Source organism: Anopheles nili, chromosome 3 (assembly GCF_943737925.1).
Source record: "Anopheles nili chromosome 3, idAnoNiliSN_F5_01, whole genome shotgun sequence".
Lineage (NCBI taxonomy): Eukaryota > Metazoa > Arthropoda > Insecta > Diptera > Culicidae > Anopheles > Anopheles nili.
This window is the reverse complement of record NC_071292.1, coordinates 1,930,077-1,945,162: the sequence shown is the minus strand read 5'-3', so window position 1 is coordinate 1,945,162 and position 15,086 is coordinate 1,930,077. Positions and strand designations below refer to the sequence as shown.

General features: G+C 53.4%; 2 protein-coding genes across 2 annotated transcripts; both read right to left on the bottom strand.

Moving 5' to 3' along the window:
- Positions 1-424: 424 nt before the first annotated feature.
- On the bottom strand, positions 425-9,269 carry LOC128726032 (uncharacterized). Its single transcript, XM_053819813.1, has 7 exons — positions 9,209-9,269; positions 4,118-4,386; positions 3,136-3,729; positions 2,606-3,062; positions 1,427-2,544; positions 1,208-1,350; positions 425-1,133 (listed from the first exon to the last, which is right to left on the bottom strand). Exons 1-7 carry the CDS (start codon positions 9,267-9,269, stop codon positions 425-427), a joined length of 3,351 nt encoding a protein of 1,116 aa, XP_053675788.1.
- Positions 9,270-10,890: 1,621 nt separating this feature from the next.
- LOC128725952 (uncharacterized) lies at positions 10,891-13,853 on the bottom strand. Its single transcript, XM_053819725.1, has 5 exons — positions 13,792-13,853; positions 12,576-12,641; positions 11,605-11,802; positions 11,199-11,309; positions 10,891-11,120 (listed from the first exon to the last, which is right to left on the bottom strand). Exons 2-5 carry the CDS (start codon positions 12,634-12,636, stop codon positions 10,891-10,893), a joined length of 600 nt encoding a protein of 199 aa, XP_053675700.1. The 5' UTR covers positions 12,637-12,641; positions 13,792-13,853.
- Between the last annotated feature and the right edge of the window lie 1,233 nt (positions 13,854-15,086).

Here is a 15,086-nt window from a genome sequence, read left to right as displayed (position 1 = left end):
GCGAGATTCGAGATATCGATAACTGTGGCGTTACTACACTTCGGATTGGTCGCCGGTCGGTTCGTGACCAACGACTACCTTATACCGCAGGCCATTGGATTCATTTGCGAAGGCATTAATTTATCACGACAAAATGATAAATGATGCCAATGCCAGAATGCCATTAGGCGTATTGGTGGTACGCCGATAGCGCACTAGAATACATCGACCCGATGTAGGACTTCTTACGAACATAGCACGCATGATAAACGCCTCGTAGAAGTAGGTCAATGCAAAATGAAACAAACAACGCCTTCTTTTCAAGGTTGGTCCATTTATTTTACATTACTACATATATTGTACAAAAGTTTATTGAGTTTCCTTTGAGTATTGATGATAAATCAACATCTACTTCCAAGTCGCATCGCATGCTATCTTCTCCTTCTTATTTTTTCCTTCTCCGGTTGTAATTAGCGTTTCTAATCAGATGGCCGCTTGTGCCGTCATTTTTAACTTCAATTCGTCGAACCTTACCCAACATGGGCGCCCCCGTTGGGTGGAGTATCAAAGGCGCGTGTGTGGGCTGTTTTGCATTCACCACATTCACATATTCGTCCTCTTCTCTCGCTTCCGGCTCGTCCATCGCTTCCACGTGGAACGGATCGATCGGAGGATCCTCGGTTGCGATGATGAGCGTGGTTGTCGTGGGGACGGACGATGTCCTAAAGCTTGTGGGCGATGAGGGCGATTCCTCGTCCGCGAGTTCCGCCGACATGCTCATCATAGTCGAAGGACCCAGTGTGCTGCTTGCGCTCGAGGATTCTGTAAGTCGGGGATTGCCCCGTTGCAGATCCGCATCGATGTCCTCCAGCGTGATCTGGCCAGACGGTGATGGTGCTTTCGGCATCGATACGACGGTCTTGGACAAGGCTGGCATTGTCGGGACTTTCTCAGCAGCGGCTTCCGTGGTGACATACTTGACTGGGTAAGGCTGATTCTGGTTGTAGCGTTCGTCATTGTCCTCCAGCGTATTGCCGTTAACTTCGTCATTTTCCGGCACTGCGTTGGGGATCTCTATCGAACCCTGCTTTGCTCCTTTGGCACGCTGTTGTTTCATCTTCTCCTCCATCTCCTGGAACTTGAGGGCTAAGTATCTGTCCGAGAAACGGCCAACAAACAGAAGGTTAAATCCGAACTACCTTTCCCAAATGACCTTCGTGCCACATACTTATCCACTAGGGGTCCACTGTAGTCCTCCGGGAACTTGGGTGTGAAGGGCAGAATGTACTTGTAGAGTCGTTCGTTCAACACGTACAGTTGCGCCGTCGTCGAACATTTCACATTGAACCACCAATCGCACGTCAGGGCAACCTTTGGCACCAGAAAAGACAGAAAAAGGTCATATCTCGTCAGTGTGCTTCGAGACGTATGGCGTTGACCTACATACCTGACTGAAGATGGTTCCATTCGGACACAGGAACGAGGCTTTTCCGCCGTTCAGATCGCAGTAGTGCCACACCTGGCAGTTGGTTTCCGGGTCGCCAAAGAAGCCTTTGTACCGTTGATCCTTACACTTGAAGCTCGTCTCGGGGATCTCGGCTAACGCTGGGTAGTCAATGCCCGGTTTACCGGTGTTCGGTCCCGGCGAGACCACTTTGTTGATCAGCATGGGCGGTCCGGCAGCGTACTTGTCTGCGTCCACATACGTCTCGGGTTCTACCGTCGTGTAGTTAACTCGCCTGTACGTATCGACCTCGCTTATCTCAGGCCGCTCGACTTCCGGATGATGTTGACCGTTCGCTTTCAGGTTGTTCAGGATCTTCACCAGCGTCCGGATGGAGTTGTCGATGTTGTCTGGGGTGAGCGTTTTCGGCAGCAGGTTGCTGTCCTGCAAGTTCTTCAGCAAGTCTGACAAAGAGCCGGTAGCAGTACCCGCTGGCAATGGAAGGTCCTGTTCCCGCTCGTCAACCGTAACTAACGGAATAGGCCGTGGTTTATGTTGGTTCGGATGGCGCATCGATTGCGGGTAGAACCGCTGTCGGTTGGCGTACTCCGTTCGGTTATGTCGAGGCTGTTTCGCATGAGAGTGATGATGGTGGTACACCGGGTACGAGGGTGATTCGTGCACAGGAGGTCCGACGGTTGAGACAGGAGTTGTCGAAAAGGCCAACGGCCTAGGAGTAGTGCTAGAAATCGTTGCGACCATCTGGGGATGCGCGTACTGATATGAAGGCTCCGGAGCCACTACGTGAGGCTTCACCGGGACCTTGTAGACCTTGTAGTTCTGCCCAAGGAAGTACTGACCCGCCGCTGGCGGGAGCTTGCCAAGTCCATCAGATACCACCGTCTTCTGAGGCAGGACAGTTTCAGTTAAATGCTGGCGAGGAGGCGGTAACGACTGGCCCTTGCTAGGCGCTGCCGATTCCTGCACCTTGTACAGCTGTTGCCCCATTGTATAGTAGGGAGCATTCGATTGCTCTGGATGACCTTCGTTGGGTTGGTTGTGGGGATCAACGGCAATTACCCTCACCGGGACCACTCCGGGAATCCGCGGTCTTGAATATGCTATGGAGAGAAGCGCTAATCACACATCGGTACAACTCTACGCGCGTTATCTTGTACTCACCGCTGTGGTTGGAGTGGTGCTTACGTCCTTCACTAGGTTTTTCCTTGTAGAACACCTGGTAGGGCGCCGGACTCGGCGTTACTACTGGGATCCTTGGTTTTTCGTAGTAAAACTTCGGCACGGTCTTCAACACCAGGTATGGAGCTGACGCCACATCTCCATGGGTGCGAATATCCTGGACGGGACTGCCGTGGTCGTATGACGAATATACCGCCACTGGTGATTCTGTTACTGTGCTCTTGATGTACGAAACTGCTCCACCTGCCGATTCGCTGTGCCCAGCTAGATCGAGCTGGTGAGAAGAGCTCAATGAGCCTGTGTTGGATCCTCCTGATGAACTGCTGCTACTACTGCCACTGCTGCTGGCGCCTGTCATCGGCGTGAAAGGACCGGGAATAGTGTTCGAGGGCAAGAACGGATTGATGCGCGTCTTTTTGTACACCGGAACTGCTTGGTACTGGAATGGAAAGGAACAGTTTTTTCTCGCGATCTTAGGAGAACACTCACCAGATGCTTAAGAGAACACTCACAAGTGCCGGTTTTCGCGCCGATGGAGGTACTTCACTGGCCACAGTTGGAAGGAAATATTTACCCCCAGCAAGTGGCTCAGGTCCTGTGTCATCCTCTGACTGATGCTTCATGTGCACCTCGATACCATACAGCTTCTGAGGCAGAACAGCCGGGAACCGTTGTGGAACCTGCTCGTACTGATCGCGTTCCCGTGGAATAACAGCATACTTAGGCCGCTCGTATACATCAGCACCAGCACCCTGTTCACCGTGATGATCACCACTGGAGGCAGTATTCAATACGGAGTATGACGTCGCAGAATGGGATGAAGACGACCCACCGACAGTCACCACCTTCACAGGGCTCTGCTGATGCCGATGGTTGTACTCGAAGGTGAAAGGACTGAGACTAACCGATGGGATCGATTTTAACCCCGTCGAGGCAACCAGCTTCGGTTGAGTGCTGTAGTACTGCTTATGATGCGGTCGTTGCAGCTCATAAGGTACCGGTTCCTCTTGCTGCCGGTACGCCTGCTGCTGTCCGTGTTGTTTGTTGTGCTTGGGTGTGTAATAATTCTGCCGAATGTCAGCAACGGGCTCCCTCACGGGAACGTTCTAAATGGGAAAGGGGTGGAAAAGTCACGTTAGGCTCAGAAAGCATATCGCGATCGCAACGAGATCGATCACAAATGCCATATACGGGCGTTGTGGGCGCGTGGCGCAAAAGGCGCGGAAATGTCCATTCAAATGTTGGCCAGCAGGCTTTGTCGATGCTTGGACACGATACGACTGTGTGTGTGTATCTGTGTGACTGTGTGTCATTGTCTCGAAGGTCCAGCACTCGTTACATAAAGCTCGTAAGCCCTACACCGCATTCATTCTACCCGAATAATGGCACCGGTCTCGATTCGCGTGCCCACGACGGAATTCGCGGGCAGGGATCGAGATGATGAAGTAATGGCGCCTTAATCCTAGCAATCTGCATACATAAGGCAATACTCACGATCGGCCTATAATTATAGAGCTGGTTGAACGACGGCTGATAGTCCGCATTATCGGTTCCCGCTGGTGCGGCCGTCGACGTTACGTAGTACTGCATGTAGGGAATCAGCCTCCGATGGCGTTCGGCGGCGGACGTGGTGCCGTTGCGAGTCTGCAACAAAGGATCACTCGCCGGATGGGCGTCTCGCTGGGTTCCGCTATCCTTCGGTTGGTGGGTAAGACCCGGTCCAGGTCTCACCATCGTTCCTTCTAGTCCAACGATGCACATTGCTGGTGTACAGAGAGGCGAGCAGAAGTCACGCGAATTAGGTCAAGCTGCTCGTTCTCAGTTCCGTTCGGTTTAGAACGGCAAGACGAGAAGGAAACCCCGAGTAGCCCCGTTAGCAACACCCTAGAGGGTTGTGGAAAATGTGAAGGAAACTTCGCAGCTATGTTCCGTCCGGTGGCGATGTCGCCTTCACACGAGACCCGTCCAATCTGTCCAACCATGACCGGGTGATTTGGTCACGCTCGTTTTCAACACGTTAAATTTTTGCGCCCGAGCCCGAAACCGAGATCATCACCCGCCTGGCGATCGGTGGCCGTGAGGCGCATCAAGGCTTCGCTGTCAATGTGTCTAAGATGGCGAGGAAAAAGACACCACACGCCGTTGCCCAATCGCACAATCGCACGCATTCTCGCGCGTGAGCGTGTGTGTCTTTTTGCTGTTGTTGTTGTTCGTCTCCCTCCCAGGGTGCCGTCGTGGTAATGGATTATGGTTTCATTTTCCACCCAACCCCACCGGAGCGTGGGCCACGCTTGGGGCCTACTCGAGCTAGCGGTGCGGAATTTTTGGGGGTTGATTTTAGAAATTTTCTTACGACCCTTGCTCTCTTACGAGCCGTAAATTATCAATTCCACGAGGTGTCTGAGCCGCACTAAATCAATTACAAGCTCGCCTGAGCGGGGGAGTTTCTAATTATGCAATAACATTTGGGTCCGATCGGGGGCGGTCTTCGATTTCGCTCACCATCTCCGGAAAGCGCCATTTTGCAACGATGGCTCAAACATTTCTGCCCAAATTGGCGGCATTTACCGCGTGCACTTTTCGCGCCGAACGCGTGCCGACGGAAAATTGTCGGCCATTTACCTTCAGAACATCATCTCGCTGTCTGGGGCACGTACGTGCGTGTGTATGTGTGTGTGTGTGTGGGTTTTTCTCAGGAAAATGCGCTTTTTGCGACCTCTCTACGCCGCCATGCGTTTGCAACATCTAATCCGCGATGGGCCGCCACCATAAATGGTTCGTAGCAATTGCATTTAAGTGCCCGAGTGCTCTAGAAAAAAAATCAAAAAAAAAATACACACCACCGAGGGTGGAAAAGCACTCGGGTAATAACAATCTGACCGCGGGCTTATTATTGGCGCCCGTGGTGACCATTCACCGTGGCGACCGAAGGCGACGTGGGTCAGTCAGCCACCGTGCCACGAACCGCCTTGTGAGCACTCCCTTCCGGCCGGGGGTTTGGAATTGCCCTCGGGGTTGTTGGCGTGGGTGGGTTGGCACCACCCTACTGTACTGGTGGTTCGCGGGGTGGTTGTCGCTGTGGAGGTGAAGGATTTTCTCAGCCGTTGTTTGTTCCGCTAGTGGCGTTGTCGGTGGTGTTGTCTTGGGTGGTTGCAGTCGCACCGAACAAAGGGAAACTTCGTGCCGTTGGTGACCTTGCGTTCTGGAGCTCGGTGGCGGATTCTGCACCCCAATCCTGGTGCCATTGCAGCAGAACCGCGTCCCATTCCCACGTCGGCACGCAGCCAAGATCCATGATCGGAGATCCTCAAGATCACGAGCGGTGGAGAATAATGAAATCATTATTCGCGGTGTGCCACCTCGTGCGCTCGCGTGTACCTTTAATCGATCGGCCAATTAACTTGTTTGAATGTGTATTCAATTTGAAACCTCGCTCGCTTTTCCCCTCGTTTTGTGAGCCCCTGATCTACCAAGCCGGGCAACGTGGTTGAATTTCGATTTCGATCGATCGACGCCCAGATGCGTGTATGCTCGATCGCCTTGGCGTGGCTTCTTGCGTACACGCATGAGCCCTCGTTTGCTCACAGCTGATCTTGCGCGTGAAGACACACTCTCTTTCTCGTACGGGCAGCCTCCCCTCCCAGACTTGACCTTGCGATCGGTCAACGGTACTTCAAAAATGGCGCTATCAACCGCAACGCAAGGGCACTTCAACCGCCATAGTCACCGCAAACGGTGCAGGTGGATGAGAAGGCACGATCGAGAGCGAGAGAAAGACGCGAAAAACTGGGTCATACTGCACACGGTGCGTGGAGTCATCAACACGGAGAACAACAACACCACACGGAGCAAGGTTCGGGCAGTTGGGCTGGTGGAAAATTAGCGTGAAATTTCCTCCCATCCATCGAATGACACCCGGGAAACAATGTTGCCCGGAGAAGTGACCCGTCATCTTGGGAGGCTGGCGAAAAACGAGTAAACTTTCCCTTTTTTTGGCGCGCATCGCACTTTCGACGAACCCAAACCAGCTTCGGTGGACCAAACCAGCCAAACGAGTAGCCCCGGTAGCCCAAACAACAAAGCTCCCGCCCAAGAATACAAATCGACACATGGGCCAACAAACGGTTGCAATCAAACGTCGAAACGGGTGACCATCGGGCGGACACTGTCGCTCTACTTTCCCTCCATGACCATTGATATTCCTGGCCTCCCTCGGTAAACCGGCGAAGAGGGGCTTCGAAACAAAACGACAAAACCTGTTTTTTCGATCGCGGAACTAACTTTTTATCTCCCCGAGCTAAGACGGAGGGCGCTTTTCGCAGACCGAGGGCGAGCCCCGGAGAATGGCCTTCCGGAGAAAGTCCCACCATTGTGCGGTAAAATCTTATTAATTGCTAGACTCAATTTATCGGCCCCAAAAGAATGCACTCCAGCCCACGAAACGTCACACCACCCGGGAGCGTGTTTATGGCACGAAGAAGAGTAATTACTGCTTTCGCCAGCCCAGGCAGTACCCGCGAGGCGACCGAATTTTACACGCGCTCATATTTCGTCAGAACGGAACGCCTCGGGCCGGCTTTATGACCGCGGAAATCCGACATAAAAACCCACCAGGTCACCCTCGGGGAGGGAAGGGATGATCCTTCCTGTCCACGTCAATGGCCGGTGGATGGGCGTTGTTGAACTTTTTTTTGCTTCCATTTTATTTTTCCATCCCTCGAGCGACTGCGATCTTATCTTTATTGACGTTTTGGCGTTGGTTTCGGTCCTCCTTACAGCCTTTCCCGTGCTCCGTGAACCAGATCCGTACATTGGCCACTTCCTTCTGGCATTGTGTTTTCTCTCCGTTCATTTCCCTACGACATGTGGCACCACTTTTGTGAAGCGGCAAGAGATCGGTGCGATCGCGAACCGGTCGCTCGTTAAACGTTGGATGAAACCCCCGTGCTAATGAAAGAAAATGTTTGCTGAACTCCATGCAGATCACCCGATACGGAAGAGGCCCGGAAAATGGCCAAAATTAAAAAAAGCACACCCCTCCCACACACTCTCACACGTGCACGAGCACCATTGTACTCGGAAACAATCGATCACGGTATTATCGCTATCGCACGCGTGCCACAGGGGTGAAATGTGCATTTCCTCGTTATCTCACGGTGGCTCGAAATGTTTGCGATCTTACGTGGCTGGCTATGTGTGTGTAGGAGGAGGAGGAGGAGGAGCATGGGGGAGGGGTTAGTTTTTTGCTCTCCTCCCTCCATACTCCCACGCGCCATTTGAATACGGCACACCGCATTCACATGTCGAGATCGAGAGGGCGCTCGCGCACGGCACGCACTTCGAACTTTTCCGTGAGCCTGTCTGTCGCATAGCTCACCAGCAGCACCAGCAGCAGTACTACCACCATCGAATGGCGAACCCGCTGGCAGCTGGCACGACGTGAGATGTTTGTCTTTTCCTCATTGTGCTCGCATCCGCACGCGGCGCATACCTCGCCGGGGGCTGCCGATATTGCAAGGCTCGTTATTTCACACTCCAATTTTTTTTCGGCTCCGTTTCGTTCACTCGGTTTTCCAGTGTTTGCCTGGCGGGCTGGTGCTGGGATGGTGGTGGAAGCCGAACGGGTACGTACACCACGATGCAAAATCGGCGTGTATGAGATAGTTTTAGCTGGTGCCCCCGTTATGCTCGCGCTATGCTCCGTGCATCTTGGGCCGCGCGCGATGCTCGGCGTACCGTGCTGGCGTGTCCGGGTTTTTCCGCGGGTGTAGCGAAGGTACCGCGGTGTTTGCGTTAGCGCGCTAACATTGCGTTACGTTCACCGCAGAAGCATGGGCACCCACACCGCCCGCCACCTGATGGCTGACATTTAGAGGAATTCGTGCGCAAGAGCATGGACAGCGTGGTTTGCTTGAAAATGTTGCTTTCTTTTCCGGAGAACCCTTGCGATAGAGCCCTTGAGAGGTTGCTCGGTTCTATGTTGGCTGCGCGGCAAATCCGCACACGTTTTGTTGGCGTTGTTTGCGAGTTAGCGAAAACTGGCGCTTACATGAGCGAATGAGCTGCAGGATGTCGTTAACTGCCGCGCGTGTGTGTGTGTGCTTATGTGTGTTAATAAGAGCTTAACGAGCCTTAGCGCACACTCTCGGGGGCAGCAGCTTAGACGACACACAACAAAAACAACAAAAATCCACCCAAGCAGGAACATAATGGGAGGAAGTGTATTTAACGTGTCCGAAAGGAAGGTGAGGAAGAAGCAGAAAAAAAGAGAGAAAAAAGGACCGAGCCAGAGCGAGTTGGTAATGACAAACAATTTTCAATTCAAACGACCCAAGCGATCACCTGCGAGGTGGTTCGACCGTGTGCTTGCCTCGGTAGCGGTTTCGCTTCGAAAAATTTAAATGCACCACCGCCAAGCAGGAACTTGATGCATTTTATTACGACACTGGCAACATGACACTCGTCAGGGCACCCGCTACTCCCCACTCCCCACTCCCCACTCCTCATGGTGTGCAATTTGTCCCCCCGAAGTCCGCAACCACAGTCTCCCCCCGATCCGAAACCGGCGCCCCATTCCTGGCCTACCTGTGACCATGAATAGTTGCAGCGTTCGTTGCCTCATGCAGCGTTGAAGTCTCTCGTTCATTTTACTTAGAACGGCGCGACGTCCTAGCTGCGACGGAACCGGAACTGGAGCGCGGGACGCGTAGGTGAAAGGCACTGCAGGCTTTACGGTGTGCCAGTAAGCTAGGAGCAGTTTCGTTTTCACCAAAGCCCGTCAGATGCGGCCGCTCACAAACATGTTATGCACACGCTGGTGCAGGAGAGTGAAAGTGTCGTTATCGTGTCACTCGAATCGGAGAACTGCAGCTTTCAGTCGAGCCTTCTCCACGAACCACTGCACATTAGCCACAGCTGATGCAGATCGCCCGCCACCAGATGCACCATCACCTGCACTGCACTTCGCTACGGTACCGTCACCGATGCACTAGCCACCGCCAAGGATGAAACACTCGATGGCATAACGCGCAACCGACCGCGTACAGAACAGGACGAATGCCTTCGCGACGATTACGCCACGCTCGCTTTTTTATTTAATGGACCCGACCGCAGTTTACTTTTCGTGGGTAATTACATTCGAAGCCGCGTTGGATGAGCGTGCAAGTGGCCGATCTGTGATGCGCCGTACGAGCACCACTTTGCCACTGAAATCTCGGACCAAACGCTCCAAACCACCGTCGAGGTCTGACTGAACCGTTGGCGCCGTGTGCGCGTGCTTGGCGCAGCGTGTCCGAAGCCGGAGTCCGAAGACTTTTTCCTGCCGCCCGTTTGGTGTGTTTCTCTCTCGCTCACTCGCTCTCTCTTTCTCTCTCTTGTTCTCTTCCTCCAGTGAAGGGGGCACTCTTTCGTCTCCCGCTGGGTGCCGGCATCTTTCCATTATGTTTTTCCCCCTTGACGAAAGCTCGCGCAAAGCTTCAGGTGAGGCGCAAACAAAGACCCGCAAAAGCACCGGTTTCGGTACGGGCTCGGTGTGGTACGCGATGAAGCTTTCGAGGAGGTGAAGCAAAAGCTTCGCCCGAATGGGGTGGGTTTTGTTCGAGCAGACAACAATGATGGACCGCAATCGCAGCGGGAAAAGTAGGTAGCGCTCGTGTAAGAGAATCTCGACACCAAATTAACCCCTTTCGGGGTGCAACTAGCCAGCGTTCTGTAAATGGGTTATGTAGCTGATGAAATGGGGCTAAAGAAAGCCAAAAGCGGAACTACTTGATGAAGCTGCGTCCGGAGGCGCGATACGTACCGCAAATTGCGGCAGAATTTGAGCAGCCCGAATCCGGTTCGAACTCGAGCTCCGAATGCAATTAGTGGTTGAACGAAAAACAGGACTTGTTTGGCGGTAAAATGATATTTACATATTTTATTACACATTATGTATCTTTTTACAACAAGTTCAACCGGTAACGGTGGCGCCTAGCTCGAGCAAGAAGCCGCCAGGAGGAGCAAGAGCTCACGATAAGCAACATGTACAATAGATCATCGACGGCCAGCTCGCAGTGATGGATCATCTCGATGGTCGTTGTGACTGGTTCAGCAGAGGGTGTTGGTGTGTGGTGTTTGTAACAAGAAAAGGCGACAGCACCAAGAGGATGCGAAACATTAACACTTTTCTGCACACTCGCGATCCTGCCACCCAGGGAAGCGTGTTTCGTTACACTAGGGCAGCTAAATAAATAGATAATCGACAGCGATGGCTCCAGCAGTGGCGGTTACACGTTGAAAATTTCGTCCACCAGCTGCCGAGTGATGACTCGATGCGGTTGCGTAGGGTTGATCTTGGGCCGCTGGTAAAGCCGAGCATTGATCGAGTACAGCCGGGGCGAAAGATCACAGCGCACGTTGAACCACCAATCGCACACGAATACCGCTTGCGAAAACTGCGTACCATTGGGGCAAAGGAACGTCGCCTGGCGGCCATCAATGTCGCAATAATGCCATCCTACAATGCACACGAGCGATGAAAAACCACACGTTAGAGAGAGTGAACATGCGAGAGACCCAGGAAAACGGCGCTTACCTTGACATCTCGTGTCCATGTCGGCGAAGAAGCCCGGATATTCTTGCTCATCGCAGTAGAAGTTTGTGTAAGGGATGGCCGCCAAGATGGGGTAGTCGGTTCCAGGTCGACCTGTGGAAGATGAAGGTGGCCAAAAAACAAAAACCGGGCGTTCAATGAGATGGCCTTCAGGGCGTGGAGAACATTTACGCACAATGCTCTGTTTCGGTCGAGAACTCGTTTTCTCGCCGGCAGAAGTCATTATGCAAAACGGACGGATGCGCCTTATTCGGCAGAATGAAACCCGACAGCCGTTTTAGCGCTTCTAAGTGGAATGCGTGGAATCGGTCGTGGGACATTAATCATTCCAAGGCTAGTTCACATCCTCCGGGGGTAGCTCTCGTTAAAAACCGTCCTTCGAACTCACCTGGGATGGATTTGCCTAGTTCCAAGTACTCCTGTACGGATGGGCTCAGGAATCCGGGTGGAATCACGGGCACATCCTGCTGGCTGTTTCCACTCGAGTCGAGGTCCTGGCTCGGTTCGGTTCCATCGATGGCGTGCGGTGTGTTCGATGTTCGTACGTTGCGTCCTCGTTTGGTGCGATTTTTCTCCTCATGCCCATCTAGATCAGCAATAAAGCAGCATATGCAAACGACTCAAGAGTTAGTTCATCTCGCGAAACACCGCGTTTGAGGCGTGCCCATAAAACAACGCCCATGGTCCGTTCCGCTACGGTAACGGGGAACCGTTTTCAAGATCAATAATTATAAATTAATTTGCGAGACCGGCTAATTAATCGGTGTGTGAGGGAGCCGTTTTTCCAGCGTCCGCTTATGAAAAGAGCAGCCGCGTTCGGTTTCAGCAGCCAAATCAATTGTTTTAATGCTTTAATTGCATGGCATTATGAAGCGGCGGTGATTAAGTATTCAGAGACCCAAATTTTGATCAAAACGAAGCATGAGCTCGCCCATTAGCGATGACGTATGGGTTTGCCCGAGCGCGGTTGGGGCGGACGTAATAAAATCCGAAAGACTCCCCAAACCACCTAGCCAGTCGGTGAGTTGGTGCGATGCGGTTAGGAGTTGACAAGAGCACCGAAGCCACCGTAAAATTAAGCACAGTCAAGGAAACACCGAACACCAGTGGGCAAGGCCAAGACCGTCCGGGGCAGTGGCTAGGTGGGTTGGCGGAGCCATAAAGCATAAATCACGCCTCTCGCAGCGATTTCGAACGTCCTCCCTCTGTCTATGGCGGGAGTGTCGCGATGGAGCAACCACGGCAGATGGCACGGGCCTAGTTCGCACCACGACGCGACATTTGCATGCTTCCTTAACTAAGTTCAGGCGACAGCGCGGCGCGTCGAAACGCGTTGTTACGCAACGGAGGATAGCTTACCTATAATTAGCAGACACCCGAATATCAGTAACACTACCGAATTCGTCCTCCGGAGAAACATTTTACCTGGATTGGATAGATGATAAAGTTATGATTGTTATAAGCGGTGACACTTCGCTTTTCACTGTCCCGTGTTATCGATGTTTATTCGCGGGCGAAAGTCGACGGGAACGCACTTATCGCATAACCGAACGTGTGTCTTTCGCTGGAAAACCCACGCCGGACACCGCAACCGAAGACGTTACAGGGATGTAACGAAGATGATTGCTATTATCTAACTTTGCATGTGCGAGCGCGCGCGCGCAAACAACTTTTACTTTTTCCACGTTCCGACGAATGGCGCCCGGAGTACGAGATGCGCACGAGTTCGGAGTACGACTCCGCGGACGACGACTCGACCCGGCCAGTATCACCGCTGGACCACCGCGAACCCACCAAAGCGGGTCTCCCTCCAGTACGCCGCGATCGACGCCAGTGACTTCAATGACGCGAGCAGCGACGAACCCGAGGCACGATGACGATTCGCGCTGCCCTCCGTGGCTTGACCCCGGGGGCTCCAGCATCTCGGGTGGCGTATGATTAATGCACCACGACACACCCACATCGGCATACATACACTCGCACACAAACACATACTCGAACGCACTCGTTGGAGGGCGCGCTCGCGATCGCCCGCCCGCCCGTCCGCTGGCCAAAGGCACCGGGCAGGGCTGGGTTGGGCTGGGCGCAGAATTACGTCGACCCAATATTCGATCGGTGATCGGGCTCTAATTTGTGGCCCCCGCCGACCCAATACTGGAGCAGCGTTGCAAAACCCTGCCCTCGGAGGACGTGGCGATGGCGATGGCAACGGCGACGTTGGAGGCAATCAAGCGGACCCGGGAGGCTGGCAGCAGATGGAGAAGGAAAGAAGCAAAAAAAAAAACACACAACATAGCACCACCGATCTGGGTAAATGTCAAGCACCGAAACGTGAGAGAACGTTTGTGGCCGATTGTTGACGCGAAGTGTGGCCTTTCGAGCATTGTTCGATATTTAACACGGACCAGCCCCGGTGGCTGCATCACCTTCAGCAACGCCACGCCACGCCAGCAAGCCTGGCGTTCTCGATGAAGCAATAATTAACGCTAGAAGCCACTGGACACGATTCGCACCACACGCTGGCGTGCCGTATGGCATCCGTCAGCCTTCTACACTCAGAGGGACAGCTTCGCACCTTCTTCCAACTGCTGCAATCACTGCACGGGCTCGAATGCAAGGGTGCACTCGCAAAAGGGCTAGTTTGTTGGGCTACTGCACGGGCACGATTCTGCTCATAGCCGAAGCCCGGGATGGAACGCAACAACTTCTGCTGAGCTCGCGCAGCCGTCGACACATACTGATTCATAATGTGGGAACCGCATCCGCGCTGGCACTCCGGCTCTAGCTCCGGCTCAGGCTTTGGCTCTGGCTTTATGCTGTCGGCCCAAGCGACTCCCTCCGCTGGCGGGCTGGTAGACGAGCGCTATCTCGCTTGCCCGCTTTTATGCGCCCTGCCAGCACACCAGACAACAATATCTTCCCTTCTAATTCACTCGCGCACCGCTGGGGCGCTGATGGTGAGGTTTTTGTTCCTCGCGATCGCGCCAATCGCTCGGTCAGATCGTGCTCTCGTGCGGTTGAAACCACGCGGGAGAGCGCGCGCGATCGTCACCTGGGCTTAGCGACGTTTGCGCGATGTTGACCCTCGCACGCGACGACGCCAACGCCATCGATGAGGCTGCGTGCCCGTGCGTACGAGGGCTTGCGCGTGGATTTGGGTTCCTTTCCACCCGCAGGCGACCTTCGCGTGGTGCCGTACGAATTTCGTTCTTAAGCGGTTGCTGCGCTGAGAGGCAGAATACAATCGCGCGCGCTGTTTCCGATCCTCAGTGCTGGCGGTTCCTGACGATCGTTCGATCCCTGGTGTGGCCTTCCGATTTGGAGGGAATGCCACGAGAGATGAGATCATCGCGTGTAGCGCATGTGTGGATGAGCTGAAAGCCGTAGCTTGGTGGGAGATCGGGTTCTTAACAACAGTTAGAATGTTCGGGGTTTTGGTGGCTTTTGTCGAGTGGTCGAGCGGATGATCCAAAAATGAATGCAAGGACGCACTAGTAAAGGGTTCGAAAGCTCGGAAAGGCATCGCATCGGTTGCGGAAACAAGCGAGTGAGGCCACGAGTAGGTCACGCATCCACTCGGAGTCGATGTTTATCTAACTGTTTTTTTTTACAATCAATTTTCAAAACGTTCTAGAAGGAGACAGCAAACTAAACGATCGTGTACGATCAAACTCTCCGTTGAAACCGGCTGATCGTGCGGTTGGCAGTAGATCTGGCAGCACTGCCAACCGCTCGAAAGCGATCTAAAGCTCACTTTAGACGCCTTTCAGCGTGGCTTTAGATGAAACCGGCGTACGAACTGGCGGTTGCGGGCGCGTTTCAACAAGCAAAGTAAAGCGATAGCATGCGAATTTAATGAAGATCTGTAGA